The following is a 19,487-nucleotide window of genomic DNA, read 5'->3' on the forward strand; positions in this document are numbered from 1 at the left end:
GAAACCTCAAGCAGACCAGACTCAAAGGGGTGACCCTCTGCTTGGGCCATGATACAGACATAAATTACAAAACAACTCACAAAATGAATATACAGGAAATGCTGCTGGTGCACAGGACAGGAGGGTTTCCAGAACAGATACCACACCCATATCTGGATGGAGCCACAGCTCAGAGAGAAAAGAGAGAAAAAAAAAACTGAATCAAGCATCAGAAAGACAACAAATACAGTGTAATTTGTCAGCATTAAGCAACAAGAAAAACAGAAGAAATACTAAGTGATCATCGGCCACTCATCCTAAGCTTCACTAAAAGACTCAAAATTTAGAAAAAGTTGAGGCCGCGGCCCGCTCTTGTTTCATAATAAAATGAATTAAAAGGGTATAAAGCATAGTAACATATTATGCCAGTATGCTAGCCATACGAAAGGGAAAATAAGTGCATCTGAAGTCTGGACTTGAAAGTCTCCACAGAATCTGACTGTTTTATTGATGCAGGGAGATCATTCCACAGAACAGGGGCATGATAAGAGAAAGCTCTATGATCCGGAGAATTTTTATTCACCCTAGGGACATTAAGTAGTCCTGCACCTTGAAAAAGCAAAGCCCGGGCCGGTACGTAAGGTTTAATTAGGTCAGCTAAGTAGGGAGCTGCCAGTCCGTGAACAATTTTATAAGCTAGTAGATGATGCAAGTGAGTCAATAACTGAGGTTTGATTATTAACAATGTGTCAACATTAATAAGGCCATAAAAAGTGAACTGGCTCTTTAATCATTAGGAAATAGATTTACAAGCCAGCTATCCTCTGAATAAATATTTGCTGCAAGCAATCAAAAATGAACTTAAAAAAAAAAATCTGATGACAATCATCTGATGACAATCAAAGGGATAAAATCAAACATTTGCTTCCCCACATTTAACTCGAGGTTATGCACTTCCACCTTCCAGTTTCTTACCCTATGGAGCACCAGGTGTCAGCGCTGGCCTCGGACTTATCAATGGACTGACGGTAAGAGATGAAGGCATCCTGCACCTTCCCAATACTGGAGTAGCACCTGGAGGAAGAGAGACGGTGTAAGAGTCATCAACAGTGGCACCAAAGAAAACAGGATCGGGAAAATTTAAGAGTTCGGCAGCACAGTTGCCAGATTGAAAGCTACGCCCATTATTACGTCTAAGTAGTGCAGGAAAAGTGGCTCACTAGTACACGCTCTATCAGGTTCTAAATCTTGTTTAAAGAACCATTTTAAGAACTCTTCCCCCTGCTGTTCTATAAGGTTCCACAGAGATAAGCCTCTTTTTTCTTTTTTGTGCATATCTGAAAATCGGAGTATGGGATGGTGAAGGCTGGGTGATCTCTGTGAACTGGGGGATGCAATTCAAAAACAAACAAACAAAAAAAAAGTGCTCTCTGCACCTGACAGATGAAAAAATGTGCTCCTCAGCATTTCCCAAATAATTGAATAAATAAATAAAATGTACTCCACTGGACAACAATAAATAAGGCCAAAAAAAAACAAAACAAAAACAAAAAAACAACACTCTTCCCTGCATGTCCGGTGTCGCAGTCCGAACAGTCGCCCCTAAAAATTGGTTCACCCTGCCTTCACTGTGCATGCGTCATTTCGGAGCTCAGCAGCATCATTTCTGAGCATCACCAGCATTTTGCTAATTATCACCTCGTGTCTGCTTAAAATCGATGTCAGGATGATTCAAGAGGTTTCACTTTGTCATCTGATGGTTGACAATCACCTTATTAACTCCGTTGATCACTTTGGGTGCAGAGACTCTCTCAGATGTGCTGCTGTGGTCCCAAATGACGCATGCGCAGTGAAGGCAGGGCGGAGTGATTTTTAGGGGGCGACTGTTCGGTCTACGACACCGGTTATGTGGCTGCAGCCACATCCTCAGGTGACAACCCCCCTCCCCCCACACACACAAACAAAAACAAAAAAAGTTACACCAAACTGACACTTATCAAACTCAAACCTCATTTAGTAACAGCAACCCTGCGCACATCAGTCTCCACAAGGTGCAGACAAATAGGGCAAAAAAAAAAAACACTCCTTCAGACCAGAGATGTTTAAAGTTGTGGACACCTGTTTTTTGTTGTTGTTTTTTTTTTTTTTTTTTTTTTAATAAGGTTGGTAATATATGGAATGAGATATTATTCTGTAATATCCATGAACCACCAGTTCCTGTTGCTGCCTCCACATGAAACTGGTCCAAGATGGAGGCAGGAATGGAAGTAAAGAGCACAGAGAGAGACAGTGCGATTCCAAGCACACTTTGGTCAAAGTCAGGGACTTCCAACATGTGCCAGTTTTCAAACAATCTCATGATCTCTGCAAGGGATTTAAGGTGGTGGAGACCTGGAGGTTAGAGCGGCAGGGATGTGACCAGAGGGTCATCAGTAGAATTCCCCTTCAGGCAGGCATTTCACTAATGTTAATGACATTATTTTACTTTAACGAGCACAAAAACCACAGGAACCTGTGTCCAGAGAGAAGAACAGAGACCATGTGCTACACGGACAGAATTTTATGGCTCCAGGATGTTGGCTAGACAACACCTACTGGGTCAGATAGGGGAGGTCATATATCTGCCAATCCAACACCTGTGACTCTCGCCTGATTATTCCCCTTTCAGGCAAAACCAACAGCAGGAGGAGTTAAGAACACACCAACGCCTACTGAACGCATTCCCTGTCAAACCAATTCAAACTCTAGTATCTGATATTTTTTTAATCGTGGCACAATGGCAGACGGCTCCCAAACAAAACAACCAGTCTGTTCAGCGCTCACATAACCTGCCAAGCTCCAACAGGTCAGACCACAAGCCTTTTTAGCACACAAAGACTCACGCCCTTGTTTGCCTTACCTGCCGAGAAAGTACCAGGATTGGCCAGAGTTTGGGTCTGCTTCTAGAGACTTCTGCAGACACTGGATGGCATAGCTGTCCTTGGTGCTTCTATCTCCCAGCTGCTCCACTGTGTGATGCATCCAGCCTGAAAGACAAGACGACACCAGAAGGAGTGAGCCTACCAGGATCCGGCTGCAACATCTAAAGAGAAAACAGCACACTTTGGTCGAAGTCAGGGACTGCCAACATGTGCCAGTTTTCAAACAACCTCATGATCTCAGCAAGGGATTTAAGGTGGTGGAGACCTGGAGGTTAGAGCGGCAGGGATGTGACCAGAGGGTCATCAGTAGAATTCCCCTTCAGGCAGGCATCTCACTAATGTCTGGTTCACACAGAAAGATAATTCTGCTGATTTTTGGCCCGATCTACCCCTTCAGACAATCTTAAGGAAGCCCACAGTATCGTGATGGCTCTAAAGTTAATCTTATCAGGCACGCAGCCTACTGAATGTGACGTGTAGCCAATCAGAAAGCGAGGTGACTGAAGCACGGAGGGGAATCCAAAATTGTTTACTCCAAAGTCGAGTTTGATCTCGAGGTATTGTGAGATTTCCCGTCTGACCTGAGAATGTTCATGAGTGAAATCTGTTCGTGTGTGCTGTGTTGTCTTTACTGTGTGGCTGCACACCACACACTGTACGACCAAAACGGTTACATCTATGATTTTTTAATCACCGTGTGTGGGGGGTCTTAGGTATTGAAAACCTACAGACAATTTTTAAAATCTTGCCGTGTGAACCAGGCACAAGGCACCATTGAGTGAGGTCCTAATCTCCAAACTGCTTCTTGTGTGCAGTCAAGCAGCTTGCATGGCAGTACGCCGACATCAGTATGTGAACAGGTGAATGTAAGGCCTCATTATGAAGCCTTTAGATTGTGTGCATCAGATGGAAAAGTACTGCCCCTTTTTCATTCAAATGAATCTGAGAGGATCAGTTTTCAGTGCAACCGATCCCCTTTGGAGACCACTGGTACACGTGTGGCTGGTATGATTCATAGATCTTTAAAAGTTCAGATCTGTGAGCAACCTTCAAAACAATACCCCCCTCTCCCCACCACTCCATCAGCATGTATACACAGGCCCGGATTCAGACCGGTTTGGACCAATGCAGTTGCATCGGTCAGATTTTTTTTAATGCACCGTTCGTCATCGGTAAAAAAAAAAAAAAACTCGAATAATCCCAAATAGTGCTGAACATGTCCCCGCGGTGAACACAGCTTTTGATTTGATCCCACAATGCACCACGCAGGTGTACGCATTCAAACTGGATCAAACAAACAGAGTCAGTCCAGTCGAGTAGATGATCATGGCATCCAGGAAAAAAGTAGTGCAAGGAAAATTGGGCGCTTATTTCAGCAAGAAACGGTGAGTGGTTTATAAATAGTTTTCAGACAATAGTGTGTTTGAAAGGCATTCTATGATGACTGAAATTACATTTTCGGTGGTTTTCCGACCATACATGTCAACCTATATGGATTGTCCATAAATTATACAGATTTTTCCAAGTTTCAGAGTCATACGGACGCACAAATAAAGTCGGATATTCATGATTTGGTCTGCAGCGGGTCTGCAATCAATCGTATCTGCAGTGCGACTCCACTTTGAACCGTGAACCATTGAAGCAATGCTTTGAACCACTAGCTCGTTGGTTCTTTGATTTGCTGCTCTTCAGAAACGGCAAGTCCGCTTCTTAACCCCTCTCAAAGCCATTAAAATATCATGAGTCACGTGTGTGTGTATTAAAGTCACTAACTGGGATGCTTGTTGCAGTCAAGAAACTAGAATCTTCCTCCGTTCCGTTGGCACAGCTTCAAACGCTGCGCGGCTCTCTGCCGAGACAGAGTCTGGTCGGAATTAATAACTTCAAAATGCATTGCCACGGAAGAAAATGGATGGATGAATTGCCGCTTTAAATAAAATGACACCTCTTACAAAATGTAATACAGACAAGAAACTACAATCGACTAAAATGTTTTTTTTTTTCCTCCCAAAATGAGACGTGCTGTATTTCTTTATAAATTACATCCTGACATGCTGTAAGAGCTAAGCTCAGATATATGGAAAGACATTCATGCCAATAATATCTGAAAGGAAATGCTTTTGACAAAAACTACAGATTTTGTTTATTCCTATTTATGTCCAGAGATCAAGGATCCACCAAGTAGAGTTCATTATGTCCAAAGTTTAAGATCCAGTGACCAATTTCATATGTATTTACTTTAAGACTCAATAAAATGTTGTTCAATTTAATCGGCTTATAAAGCGTCAAATCACAACAAAATCTGTTTCAAAGTGCCTCACATAACAGTTCAACATAAAAATTAAAATAAATAAATAAAAATTAAAAAATTCAAATACATAATTAAAAACAGAAGTAAAAGAATAAAACAGATAAAAAAAATAAAAAGTATTCATAAGAAAGAGAATAAAAATAGGCTTTAAGTCTTGACGTAAAAATGTGCATGGACTCTGACTGTCTCACAGTCGCACGATAACAAAAAGCCAAATAAAAGAATGAAGATTATTGAATAACAAGACGCATACGATTTTTATTTTATCATTGGGCAAAAATGCATCTGTCAGATTTTCACTCTGGATCCAACCGTGTATACATATATTATATATTATATGTATTTTTATTCTCTTTCATATGAATAGCTTATTTTTTCTTATCTTTTATTCTTTTACTTGTGTTTTTACTTATGCATTTGAATTTTTTATTTACTCACTTATTTTAAATTTTCTTTTTGAACTGTTCTGTGTGGGGCACCCTGGGGCAACTGTTGCTGTGACTTGGTGCATTATAAGATGATTAAATTAATTCAATTATATCCTATAAGAAAAAGGTACATGTGGAGGACCACTGGTGCCGGTTTTTATCTCTGGATTTCATAATGTGCAGTAAATGAGAGTCTATGAATCTTGGATGGGACACCGTGACCAGGAATTGAACCCAGGTCTACATATTGGTAGCCCAACTCCTTCCCCACTGAGGCACCTGCTCTACATATCTGTGGTAGTGGGTCTTTTGTGATTACACACCTAAATTAACAAAGTGGTCAACTCTTGTAATAAAGAGCCCAACAGATATGTTTATACAAGCAACGGACAAATACAATTAATTAAAAAAAATAATAATAATAAAAACCTTCCCTTGTAGCCGTTAGGTTATATTTTCCTTCATGCACATCTTAATGTGGGGTGAGTGAAATCCACCAACCAGTGGAGTGGACAAACTGGTCAACATCTGGACGGGTAATTGACAAATATGGTGCATTATAAGATTAAAAATAAACAAAAGTAATCTTCTACCCTTGAAAACAATTATTTCCCTTCATTAACATCTGGACACTGTGTGCTGTCAATGTGTGAAGTTTCCTTAAAATCCATAAAGGACATTAGTGGGATTTGCACTTTGGAAGTCGGTATCACACGGCATGATGCATTATTTAAACACAAACGTCCAATTATCTCCTCATGAGGATTTTGGACAGGAACTATTTTTGTTCAAGCACATCCTCAGGTGGTGTGCTACCACTGTGTGAAATTTGGTTGAAATACCTGAAATAGTTTTGGAATTCTCTTTACAAGATTCATGGACAGACCAAACTCTTTGTATTGGGGAGAGATAATAAATTTTGGAGATCCGTCTGTCAATGTTAGAGTTACTTAGGACTGTTAAACAATGTGAGCTTGTCCCACCCAACTATCACTCCTGTCTTTTCAAAAACAAAGGCACAAAGCCTGGAAAAAGTACAACTCTTCAGGCTTTCATACTGTCCAAAAAAACATATTTAGAAAGTCTAATATGACCCTAAATGTCACTGTATATAAATGTGGATTAATAATGGAAAAGGTGGCACAGAAATAAAACAGTGGTAACATCATGGATCCATAAAACAGGGTTCTCAGCAGGATTTTTTTTCTCAACATAATGGGATAAAAAAAAAAAAAAATCACCTTAAGAAGCCGGGGGTTCAGGGACTGCTTAGGTTTCAACCCCGCTGAAGCTTTTGCTTTATGGGCTTATAAAGGGCCTTCTTTGGTGTTTTTTTTTTTTTTTTTTTACTTCAAAATCGTAATCAGAAATTAATCTTGAAGTTTAAAAAAAAAAAAGGATTTTCTATAGTAAACTGCTGTGTATAAATTAGCTCCAGTGTAGTGACACATTTCTATACTCTTCCAAATTAGCTCCAGTGCAGTGACACATTTCTATACTCTTCCATGTTTTGGTCTGAGGCCTCGTTTCTTTTGGCTTTAAAGTGAGGCTGTAACAAAGATAAAAAAAAAACAAAACAACTATGGCTTTACTTAAAATTTGGCCCTCAAAATGCAGGCAACAGTGTTTCAGAGGGATATAAATGTAAAACGGTACTTTGGCCCCAGCCTTCCCTACAATACTCGCACCTGGAGCGCTGCAGCGCAGCTGTGCTCAGACTGTAACACCGGGATAAGTTCTCCCCGATGGAATGGAGGACGTCTCATTTTGGGGAAAAACAGATTTGGTGAGTTGTAGTTAGTCTGTTTTACAATGTTTGAAAAGAGGTGTCATTTGATTTAAAATGGTGATTCGCTTTGAAGTTATTGATTACAGAATCATCCGTCTCTCCACCTTTACTCGGCAGAGCTGCAACAAATCCCACAACACACGGAGCGGATGATATTATCATTATGATTATTATTTTCATGAGAGACACTAAGTTTAGTTTAGGAACCAGAGAAGCGGGAGATATTAATGTTCCAGTCCAAGGCGGATATCCGCGTCGTTGGCTGCCCAACAACAACAACAAAAAAAAGCATGTTAATGACAAACAAATAAAAACATAAGAGTCCCGTTTAGAGACTTTAATCAGTGGAAAAGGCAGAAATGGCTTTGATACAGGCTGATTAAATTGTGGATACGCTGTTTCTAATCTGAACCAGCGGCTCCACAACCAACATAGAGAAATGATTATTTTCCCATTACACACCCTCAAAAACAACATAACGGCCCAAGTGCAGTGTAATTATTTTATTATAGCAACGTAACGGACTGGTGAGAACCCTGTAAAACATATCCATCCATTCATTCATTCATTCATGTACTGCCGCTTATCCAGGTCTAGGTTGCAGCAGCAGCTGACCAAGCAGCCCATTCCATACTTCCCAGTCCTTTGCCAAGTCCTCTGACACTTCCTGGGAGATCCCGAGGCATTCCCAAGCCAGCTCGAGAAATAGAACCCCTCCAGTATGTCCAGAGTTTCCCCAGGGCTTCCTCCCAGTAGGACATGCCTGGAAGACCGAACTTGGGAGACAACCAGGGGGGCCCCATCCATGGATATCAATGAATTCAATTGGTTTTTACTGAAATGCTTTGTTTTTGCATCATTCCTCTCATCTACTGTGTCCAGTTCAGCTGAGAAACTCCAAGACAACAAAAACTTTCATGAGTTTTCTTCAAGCACACATGTAGCCACAGAACCTCTGCCCTGCCCTCAGCTGAAAAGGGTAAAATAAAAAAAATTAAAAAAAACACAAAGAAAAAAGAAAAAGAAAGAAAAAAGTGTGATCCTACCTGAAGCAGATGTATGTTCAGTATTTCTCTGCTGTACTTTAAGTTTATGCAGATAAGACACAGAGACATCTGACTAAGCTCTTAACTGGTGATGCGTTTTGGCCGATACGTGGAAGTGGCACTCACCAAGTTGTTGCAGTGTTGTTGCCTTCACCTGTGCAGGAAGATTTTCCGTCTGTAGGAGACTCTCGTATGCTTCTTTCGCTGCTCTGTGTTTCTTCTGTGGGCAGAACAGGGAGGCTAATGAGGCCGGACGGACACAGAGGTTGTTTAAGACAGTTGCTGGGTTTTATGGCTCTCTCTCTCTCCAGACAGACACAAAGAGTCTAAAGACCTCACTTGATATTATAGAGAGCTCTGAAAACAAAAGTACAGGTCAGGAAAATATTTATATGGAAGCTATTTAAGAGCTGCAATTAAAAAAAAAACAGAAGTGCACTTGGAGCACAATATTTTGAATAAGTAGCTATTCAATTTTTTTTTGTAGAATAAACATTTTGTTTATATAAGTTGCAAAGGTACTTCCCCATACAATATACATTAAGTACATTGCATATAACATAATATATTATATACAACACTTTTGGTCAATATCTGCAAAAGATGGATCACGGAGTTACTATAATGTTTCAAAATGCACCCCGATTTGCTATCCGGGATGAAACGGAAAGGAGCGGTGCTCTGTGGAAAAGGGCTAGATATCAGGTTAGCATACTTTGGAAGATTTGTAAGTTCACATTCTCAAATGTCACATTTTCTTCAACTAATAATTCAGGTAAAATAAAATAAAAATAAAACAAACCCAAGCAAAAAAAAAAAAAAAAAAAAAAAATTTTAATCTACAATGCCATGAAACAGATTAAATGGGGGAAAATCCAGGGATATGAATTAAGATGCCATTTTTATTGTTGTCATTATTATTATTAACTAGTCTGGGAGGTCCTGTGACGTCTGTACCAAAATGACATTTTTTTTCCTTCATGATAATAATTAAAATGACATTCATATTGGACTTTTACAGGAACCAAAGGACAAAACAAAAGACTAAATGCAAATACGAAATACACAACAACACAGCACAAAAATCCCAAATTAATGATCTGATAACTTATACTCTGGAAAATATAGTAAGCAGTAAGATTTATCATTTTTCTTACAAAGAAATTTATACAGTTTAAGAAAATTTCCAAATCAAACGTCCACAATGGACAAATATTAAATTTTTTATTTTTAGTTTTCCATTGCATTTAAATGTGTGGTTCAGAGGATGATGTGTGCTTTACTGCTGAGGTCATACTGCAAATTCTACACACTCATCAACTGCAAGGAGATAAACACCAGTTTGATTTATGACACAAAACATCCCTAATATCAAAAGACTAAGTGGAACTTACCTGGATCTCATATAAATGGGCAATGTGGAACTGAACTGTTGGAAGAAAAAAAAAAAACACAAAGAAACAATTAGCCAAGGGAATGTGCACATAAAAACCAGTGTCTACATGCAAAGTGTCCGCATGGATTTCCCGTTCTGCCTCCGTGTGCAGTCTCCTAGGCAACACCGGCCTTGGAAACGACAGCGGTGAGGAAGAGTCCCGGCCTTTAAATAAGAGCGATGTACCGCCAGCAAGCTGGAACATCAAATCTAATATTTTACTCCAACATGTGGAACTGGTTTCTATATAGCCTGTAAGGGTTTTTTTTGTTTTGTTTTGTAAAGCAAATGCAACTTACTTTCAGCTTTGGACAAAGTGCAGGGATTGGAATCAATCAAAGCCAGCTGAAAATGCTGCGGAGAAACGGGGAGTCACAGTTATAAACTGAAACAACAACAGTTCGATCTACAGAAACATAATTAAGATCGATTCATAGGCCAATAACTGTTTGGATCCAGCTTCTCCCCCGTGAGCATCGTATATCACTGTACAATAAATAAGCAGGTTTTTGGCCGTCGCTCACACAAAAACCTGAAGACGTCAACCTTGGGCCCTGAGGGACACATTTATTGGCTGCTACAGGTAGATATGCTTATAATTAAACACTAATATTTTGTTCTTGTCATTCTGCTGGCAATAACTCATGCAACTGATCCCCAGACACCATAGCACAAAGGGACTCAAAGTTTTATAAATCCACGGACAGGGTCCATGTGTCACTTCCCCAGCCAAGGACATTTACAGATGCATGAACTGGGATGATGCAGATGAAATGCCTTATCCAAGGATGCAGGACAGGTTGTGTGAAACAGACAGACAGAGAATCAAACTCAGGTCTATATATGGGTAGTCCAACTCCTATACCATAGAACTTCCCATCTTTCACCATAGAGTCTGCAGAGTTGTACGTTTCAATATTAATTCTTGACCAAATGACAGCTATAGTGTTGTGTGTTTGGGGGGGTTTGGCTGGACAAGGTTGGGTTGTTTTGTGTTTATTTTCCTTCCCAGGTGATTTGGGGCTGTTCTCTGAGGAAAATGTGCTGCAGAAGAGTCTCTCTCCTCTGTTACGATGATTGGCTGCACCTGTTGCATTCTCGTGCGGCTCTCTATCAGGACAATCCACGACACCTGTGATGTTCACGTGCAGATCTGAGGACTTCCAGCTGGTACCAATGTAGTGATGAAGAACTACATTTAAACCAGCAGTGAGTTGGATAAGATTGCCGGAGAATACGACCTTGTGACGACCGTGTGGGGACGCTGAGGGCCGTTTCAGAGTCTGACATCGCGCCTGTGAAGGAGGACGAGGGTGAGAGGCAAACGTTGTCAGCACACGACAGAGGTGAATATTCTGAAAGGTTTATCCATGAATGTAAATTGGCGTTTATACGCAGCTATAAGTAATTATTGGTGGAAATTGTACGGCGTGCTCCTCACGGCAGTGGCGTGCGGATTAATGATCCTCCACTAGCTGTGAGCAGCAGCCTCTTTGAACTAAGTTTTGAAACCAGACCTAAACGTGTAGCTGATAAGTTTGCCTCTAAGCAATATTTTGTAGTAATAAGTGTTGAATAATCTCATCTCTGTTCCTCCTTCGCAGAGTACAGTCTGGGAAAGTCACCTTGGGGGGGGGGGGGGGGGGGGGGGGGTGTTGGCGGAACTCCTGAGTCCTGAACGTTCGGACTCCGACTGTTGAGACGCTGAGAGAGTGCGCCGCCTTTTCACCTCACCAGAACTATAATTATTTAGTATTTCATGTATAGCACAAAGGGAGAAAAATAAATGTGTTTTCTTTTTGGAACTGCTTCTGATTATTTCATGCTGGGTTCAGTCAGATACTGGACCGCTCCTCAATCCGCGTCTTATCCATAACATATAGGTCATCTTCATGACTTATTGACTCTGTTACTTTTGCCAAACTGGACAGTGCAAATTTGTAGTTTAAAGTGGTCAAATTCTTTAGCTTCTCTGCATCATTAACAACGCTCCTCAATCCGCGTCTTATCCATAACATATAGGTCATCTTCATGACTTATTGACTCTGTTACTTTTGCCAAACTGGACAGTGCAAATTTGTAGTTTAAAGTGGTCAAATTCTTTAGCTTCTCTGCATCATTAACAACAACCTCAGCTCCTATGAATGATGTCACCCTACCTGTTGTATTTACATCTCAGGACAACGTAACTTTATGCTCAGATTTTGTCAGGACAGTATGCCAGTACTCCACTGCAGTACTGTCTTAGAAGATGGAATCTGGTGTGACTATTTCATAATAATGAACATTATGCAACAACAAACAGGAAGTAATGATGGTGAGGAGTCTTCTAGCCAAATGCTTCACCAAAAGCTTCATGACTTAAAGCAACATCTCACAGCTCATTCAAAACTACTGACATCTACTGGTAAAATAATGTATAGCAGAGTTACAGTTACAGAGCAGATCTGATTGAGGGGAGTAGCTCAGAATTTTGTTACTTAAAAATGTTAAAGCAATGTTAAAGAAAGTGTGTGTGTGTGTGTGTGTGTCTGCTGAAAAAAAAGTTGATGTTTCTTCCTTGGCCCATACCCCACCTTTCCACTAGGGCACACCAATCTGATCCCAATACCTGAATTTGGATATCTGCCGATACCGATACTATTCCGATACCAGACCTCTGTTTGCATTAATAATTATTATTACTATTGGTTTTATATGAGGATATTTTGTATCCCCAGTTATAAAGCTTCATGATGAAGTGGTATAGAGGAGGGTTTTCTTAAAAAGAAGACCTGAAAGTTCAGCTGCAATTTCCCAGAAGGAACATATGAGATACAAGTTTACATTTGATGTTTTGGTGAAAGAATTAAGTACTTTTATTTACTGTTGGGTCAGTGGGTGAAGTTTTATCTCTTGAACACCAGATGGCCCACACTCCCCGAGTACTGTTTTGTACTGTACTGAGTACTGTACTGTTTTCAGGATGAAGCCCATTTCCACATTTCCAAAATGCAACAAGAAATCACCAAAAAACACAAATAAAAGTACTTAATTTACTCATATTTGGAGTCAGTCTGGGGAAATCGTTGCACCCTTCCGACTGGCTCCTTTTGACTTTCTGGTCCCGGCTAAAAGAAAAAAAAAAATATCCTTGTGCTCTTTAATGTGGCGCTTTTTCAAATGTTTTCAAAAATTTGCTGTATTGTGGGTCGCGACGGAGCTTTCGCCTCTCTGTACAACAGCTTTGCAAACATTGCATGTTGCTGTCTTGCTTTGTGGTGTTTAGTGTAAAATACAGCGGACATGTTTATTTTTACTTCTATTTTGTCATTTTGTTTTTAAATGGACCACAATAAAAATAAGTTTTCACTTTCTTGTGTTATCCATGTATTTTAAAAGTATTTACAATTATATAATGTACTTACTTTGAACTGACTAAATAAAAATCACTCACAGTACTCACGCTTTAAATATAAATATGACTTACTGCCCCTACTGGAATGGAGTGAGTCCAAAAAGTAGTTAGCAACATCCATTGTTCAGTGTTGTTAGCTATCTGAAGCTTCTCCAAAAATATTTGTCCTATCAGCGATCCATTTTCGCAGCGTTCATCCTTGAACCAAAATACCAAACAGCAAATGTCAGCTGTCCCAGTTTCTCTGTGATTGAAGTTGCACACACGCACAGCTGCTGTAAGCAGGTGCTTTCAATTTGACAAACAAAGACGGTGGCGGAAGACATTAAATGCACTACACATTTCACTCATGGTACCAACATGAGACTTAAGTCACCCATGGTAACAGCAACATAACACTTAACTAAGCTGACTAAACCAATTGAACTACAAAAACAATAAATCAACAACACTAACAACACTGTTAAACTAACACAAATCACAATAACATGTAAAACATCAAAACCTTGAACTCCCATGGTGCACTGCAGAACAATATCCATTGCTTACTGGTTAGTTAAAATTGCTAATTTCTCAAAAATATTTGTCCTATCAACTTTCCATTTTCGCAGCGTGCATCCTTGACCCAAAATACATAAGCATACCAAACGGCAAATGTCAGCTCTCCCCGGTTTTTGTGTGATCAAAGCTATAAACACGCAAGTATGCATACACACACATGCACACAGAAGCCATTTGGCTATTATAATATATATAAGTACAGTGCTCGATGTGGTTTGTTGATGGAGATATGCACTCTACGAGTGCTATTCTAGTTTCGAATAGGATGAGTAAAAATATCGTCCCACTTGCCTTATGAACAAGAGGACCATAATGTTTGGTGTCACAGGCTTAAATCCCGGCATCGAGGTGGTTGGACATAATGCAGACCCATCAACAGTGCCATTAAAACAGCGCTGCTGAGCAAACCAGATCTCTGCAGAGGCTAAGCTGCTGAGGCGTGGCAAGCTGCTATCTAATATCCACATCAAGGGTCAGTGGATAGATTAGCTGGAGAGAACGTCACACGGCTGCAGAGCCGTCTGAGCGGTGCCCAGTAATGTACCAGCCAGGGCCCTGATAGCGCTGCATAAGGCGTTTACAGAAGATAAATGCCACTTATCAGTTACTGTGACCTCAAGGCTGCATTAAAAATAAATAAATTGTGCATGCACTATGATTAAAGGAAACTTGAAATGCTGCAACCAGCAGAAAAATTGTGGAGGGAAACTCAAGCAGCCATAACCAGCTTCAAGGTGACAGGTTGCAATGCAACGGCGCTACGACACAATGCAGCGACACACAGCATCGTGCATGTAACGGTTCCATCAGAATCTCTTATGTGGGTCAGTAAAAGCTCTCTTTCAGACATGTGAAGCAGCATGAGAATGAAGAACAGACTGTGCTGCCGGGGGTCACCGTGCCCCCGGCCGTTATTTTTAGTGGATTAAAAAGAAAAACAAAACAAAAACAAATAAACAAACCTGCTGCAACCCTGACACCTTAAATCAGCAGCTGCCATCAAGGCTAAAACTCGCTGCCACACGCACGATGGAGGAGGACTCCCGAGACCTGCAGCAGCCTCTGCACAGACAATAAGGAGAAAAGTAGAGCTTGATCCTTCTTTGCGTTGGGCCACTGGAGCGTCCGGCTCACGCACACACACACACACAAAAAAAACCCCCCAAAAAAACAATAGACAATCCGCTTCAAATAGAACTCGTGTCTAAAACACCCTCAATATCAAAGGGGTCATTCCAACACAAACACAAGCATTACCTAGACTGTTGGCACCTCACACCCCTCCTGGAAGCCCTTGCATCCTCCTGTAGGTCCTGTCCTCCGTCTCCTCCAGCCTTCACTCCGTTTCACATTTGCTTTACCACCAGACAGATAATGCAGCAGGATCGTCAGCCTGGCATTCCACCTCCCTCTCCATGTCTCACCTCCCTCGTCGCCTCTCTCATTCTGAGCTTCCTCACCCTCCCTCACTTCCCCTCTTCTATCCCGGTGTCGCTGATTACTATTCAGGAGACGGCTGCAGTAGAGAGTGCAGAGGGATGACACACAATACCTCAAAGCAGAAACAGGCAGGCGTACCCCCCCAATCCTGTCTCAGCGCAGAGCTCTTCACGAAAGCTGCAAGCCGCTGGAGAGAACTCATCACCTGACAACTACACACCGCTTGCACACGCGCTGCAATCTAATTCGCTGTCCCTCCCTGCCTAAATTAGAACAGTCGGGCACTCGGCTGAACACTTGCGCACACAGCAGATAATGTGGAAGAGTTAAACCCAGATTTGGGTAACGTATCAAACAGTAAGCTCCTTGTGCACAAACAGTACAGTTAGCACGTGGACCAACATTCCTACTTCCTACTTGTAAAAAAAATGACTTCTACTCTTTACATCATCACCACTCCATCAACGTCCCTCTCACTGCTTTGACCAAGTTTCATTCCCCGTCTCTCCAGAGTATACCTCTACCTCTCCAGGATCACCTCAACCTGATTCCTACCCTGACAACAGACAACAATGTCATCTGCATACATCATAGTCCATGGAAACCTCTGCCTGATCTTGTCCTTTATCTTGTTCATCACCACTTCAAGCAAAGGGCTCAGAGCTGATTCTTTGCATCCCACCTCCAACTTTGAAACAATCCGGCATCTTACCATCATGCACTGTCCTCATACACATCCTGCACCACCCACTCATACTTCTTTACCGGCTTACTCATACAATACCACAACTTCTCTTTCTGCACCCTGTCACAAGTTTTGTCTAAATCCACAACAACACAATGCAACACTTTCCGGCCTTATCTACACTCTATTAGCATACTCAAAAATTTTTTGAATTCTTTATAATTAATAGAATTCCAACAATATTCTCCAGAAATATTAATCTCTTTGTGGAAACCAATGAAGAAACAGGGTTCTTCCCATACAATGGAATAATGACGCTGTGCCATTATAGTTCATAACAGCATCGCTATACTATGACATCATCTCGCGATGTTCTTTTGATTTGACAATTTAGTCATGACAGTGGCCGTAGTCAGAGATGGTGCTAAGTTTACTGACATTCATCTACCTTCATCAAAGCCATTTAAAGGTATTCATCGCGACTCACCTTTCTACTGGCTAAAGTTGTTAACCGGGACTCTTGTCTGTTGTTACGGGCAAGAAAGAATCGTCCGTTTCACACCAGACAGGTTTTATTTCTTTCTCATTACATGTCATTTTATGGAGCAGCGCAGTGCGCACAACAGCTCTCAGGCGTGGACTTGACCATTAATTTCTCCAACTTTGCTGGTTCGTAAACTGAAGTGGCAGTCCCTCATGCAAAGGGCAGAAAATATATATAATATAATATAATATCCTCATGTGTTGTTGTGGAACTTGACTAATTAAACATCCTTCCTCCAAATGCTGCCGCGGTTACCGTCCGTCTGTTACAGACTGCACCCCTTCTCCAAGCCGGCTGCTTTTCCGGCCCAGTTGTTAATGTCTAGGTGTTCATTTGCTTCGGGCCATCTGCTGTGGCATGTTTGAAGCTCAGGTGCCACAGAAAATCACTAACAATTACAAACTCTTACTATGAGAAAACAACAATAATGTGATTGTTACGACACGCCGTGTGCTAACTCTTCATCAACTAAATTATCCTGGTAGTGGTAGTTCATTTTTACAAGTGAAAACTCTCCATTTCTGTTGAAATTTGCTACATCCCCGATGACGTGAAAGCATGAGTGAAACGCGCACCTTCACCAATGCGGAAAGAGCGCCACTGTTGCCACAACAATCATGCAACAATGACATCACGTCCTGGACAACCTCCTTGATTGATTGATTTTATTTAATAAGTTCAATGTAAGTGTCTAATCTAATTACAAATACATGGATGACACAAGAAAGTCCCATGCAGCATTTTTTTTTTAATTAAATCTATGATTTTAATGTACATGTACCTGTCTCAGTTTCAATAAATGTTGTTGTGAGCTTAACTATCTGGTTGTCCAATGATCTGGAAACATGTATGTAAAAGGTAAAAAAATATCATGGTCTAATTAAGTTAATTCCAAAGCTATTTGGTATATTTAGAGTGTACTGCGCAATAAATAACATTCTATCATAAGAAGAACTTGGTGTTGGAGAGTTTCTTATGTCTCTAAATATACTCTTAAGTATATTTAGAGAAGACTGCAGGTTGAAGATGCAGGAAATGACCTCCATTTGAACTTGAAACAGTCAAGATGACAGAGCTTCCTCCAGAGGAGGACTTAGCTCTCCAGCGGCGCACGTTGGGCACCACTCCTCGGGTGATAAGTGCCAACAGCACTGCTATGCTAAAAATTTCTGGGGAGAACCTTGACACAGGGACAAAATTTTTCATTTTTTGCTCTGAATAGAAAAAGCAATGAAAGGACACATAGATCAAAGACAAAAGAAGGCATCTGCATCCTGTATAAAAGCTCATCCCAAACGCCCTTCCTCACCAAAGACATCACCTGAAGCACTGTATATTTTCTGGCATTTACCCGTTAGCTCTTATTGCATCTTTCAGTGCCAGCTTTAATAAATCTCTGCTCCTCTAAACTCACTCAGTGCTCATTATTCCCCACAGCTCTCTGCACATAACTGGGACAATCATCTGTGCAGCTGGCAAAGAGCCTGGACTCAGAGGGTGGGGTGCCTCTAAAACAGAGTGAAGACGTGCAGCCTGCTGAGCTCAATACTGTACCAACACACAGGCACAGCATCGCCTGGAGCCTCCATATTTTAGCATATAAAAATAAAGCCGGCAGATCAAACATCAGGCGCGCATGTGAAACGTAATTTGCAGCAATTATATGGTATTAACAGTAAATGTTATGTGATAGAACTTCTTTTTGTTCTATAATATAAATACAACAACATGCTAAAATACCCTCTGCCATATAAGCATGTAATTAATGAAAGAGTGTGTAGAAAGAATGTGACCTTTTGACACTTTAGAATAGGTCAAGGTTAGCCATCTTTGAACTTGTCCAAGGTCTGTGTCCAAAGAACGCTCCCTGTAAATTTGAAAACTCTGGCAGTAATAGGACCAGAGTGATGCTGAGCACAGACAGACAGATGGACGCAAAAATGGAATAATCTATTATTTATCCTCAGACCTAAATCCTTCAGTGTCTAACTACACAAGCATCACTTTTCTTTAATTGTTTCCTTTGATGTTTAGTCACAATGTTGCTCCGTAATTGGTAAAGACTACATTGTGCTTTAATTTTCAGATTGAAATTAAAATGTAGCTTTTGGACAAATTCATGTATGTCACCAAGGATGGAGGATGAAAAACAATCAATAACTGCTTAAATACATAATGATAAGTCATGAAAAGGGACAATTAATGTCTTGAATTCATTTCTACATTTCCATCAACTAATTTTGGGCTATTAATGTAGTCATATAATACAAATATTTACTTTTATTGATTGATGTATAGTTTTGTAATTTTCTATACTCCATGAAGAAATGTCATGAGATTTCAAATTTGCAGCCAAAAAACAAAAACAAAAAAGGCTACATGAACAAAAAATGTAGCTGGTTTTAAAAATGAAATGAAACAAAATAAAATAAATTCAGGTTTGTAAAAAAACAATATTCTGTGCACATTTCTTTCAATAAAAGTACCTGTTCGATGCCACGTCCCCACCCTTCAGGGCAGGAGACGTCATAATGTCTCAACAGCCCATCAATCTCCCACAAGGCACTGGGCACTTCAGTGGGCGTGTATCAGAAACAGAAGTTCAGGCGAGACTACAGAAACAAAACTCACCTATCGGGGGCATTAGTCTTGCTGAACGCCAGCGCCACATCAAAACAACAACCATCTCAAATTGCAATAAGTAAAGTCAAGACCAAACACATCCAATGAACAAGCACAATGACAAGAACACCACAGAAAAAAAAAAACAACAACTCAGTTTTAATAGAAGAAACCATCAGCAGACCAGACTCAATGGGGTTGTCATCTACTCTGGCCATTCTAGCAACACAGACACAAAACAAGACTGACAAACTTAGATTCATAACAGTGACTGGAAGCTGAAGCAACTGAAATTCATTCAAGACAATGGAATAAAGAACAAATAAATA

The 19,487-nt window shown here is 40.6% G+C and overlaps 1 protein-coding gene across 4 annotated transcripts in view; it reads right to left on the minus strand.

Moving 5' to 3' along the window:
* The window catches only part of kdm6a (lysine (K)-specific demethylase 6A), a 100,621-nt gene that overhangs the window by 23,476 nt on the left and 57,658 nt on the right, over window positions 1-19,487 (minus strand). For 3 of the 4 annotated variants that reach the window (XM_034186705.1, XM_034186703.1, XM_034186704.1), the window contains exons 7-11: window positions 10,209-10,263; window positions 9,869-9,903; window positions 8,601-8,694; window positions 2,879-3,005; window positions 955-1,053 (exon numbers count right to left, since the gene is read on the minus strand). In XM_034186705.1, the coding sequence (XP_034042596.1) occupies window positions 955-1,053; window positions 2,879-3,005; window positions 8,601-8,694; window positions 9,869-9,903; window positions 10,209-10,263 (410 nt within the window). Of the gene's footprint in view, window positions 1-954; window positions 1,054-2,878; window positions 3,006-8,600; window positions 8,695-9,868; window positions 9,904-10,208; window positions 10,264-15,139; window positions 15,406-19,487 lie in introns of those variants that run through there. The other variant, XM_034186706.1, reaches the window with a different exon arrangement.

The sequence above is a fragment of the Thalassophryne amazonica genome, chromosome 14, assembly GCF_902500255.1.
Source record: "Thalassophryne amazonica chromosome 14, fThaAma1.1, whole genome shotgun sequence".
NCBI lineage: Eukaryota > Metazoa > Chordata > Actinopteri > Batrachoidiformes > Batrachoididae > Thalassophryne > Thalassophryne amazonica.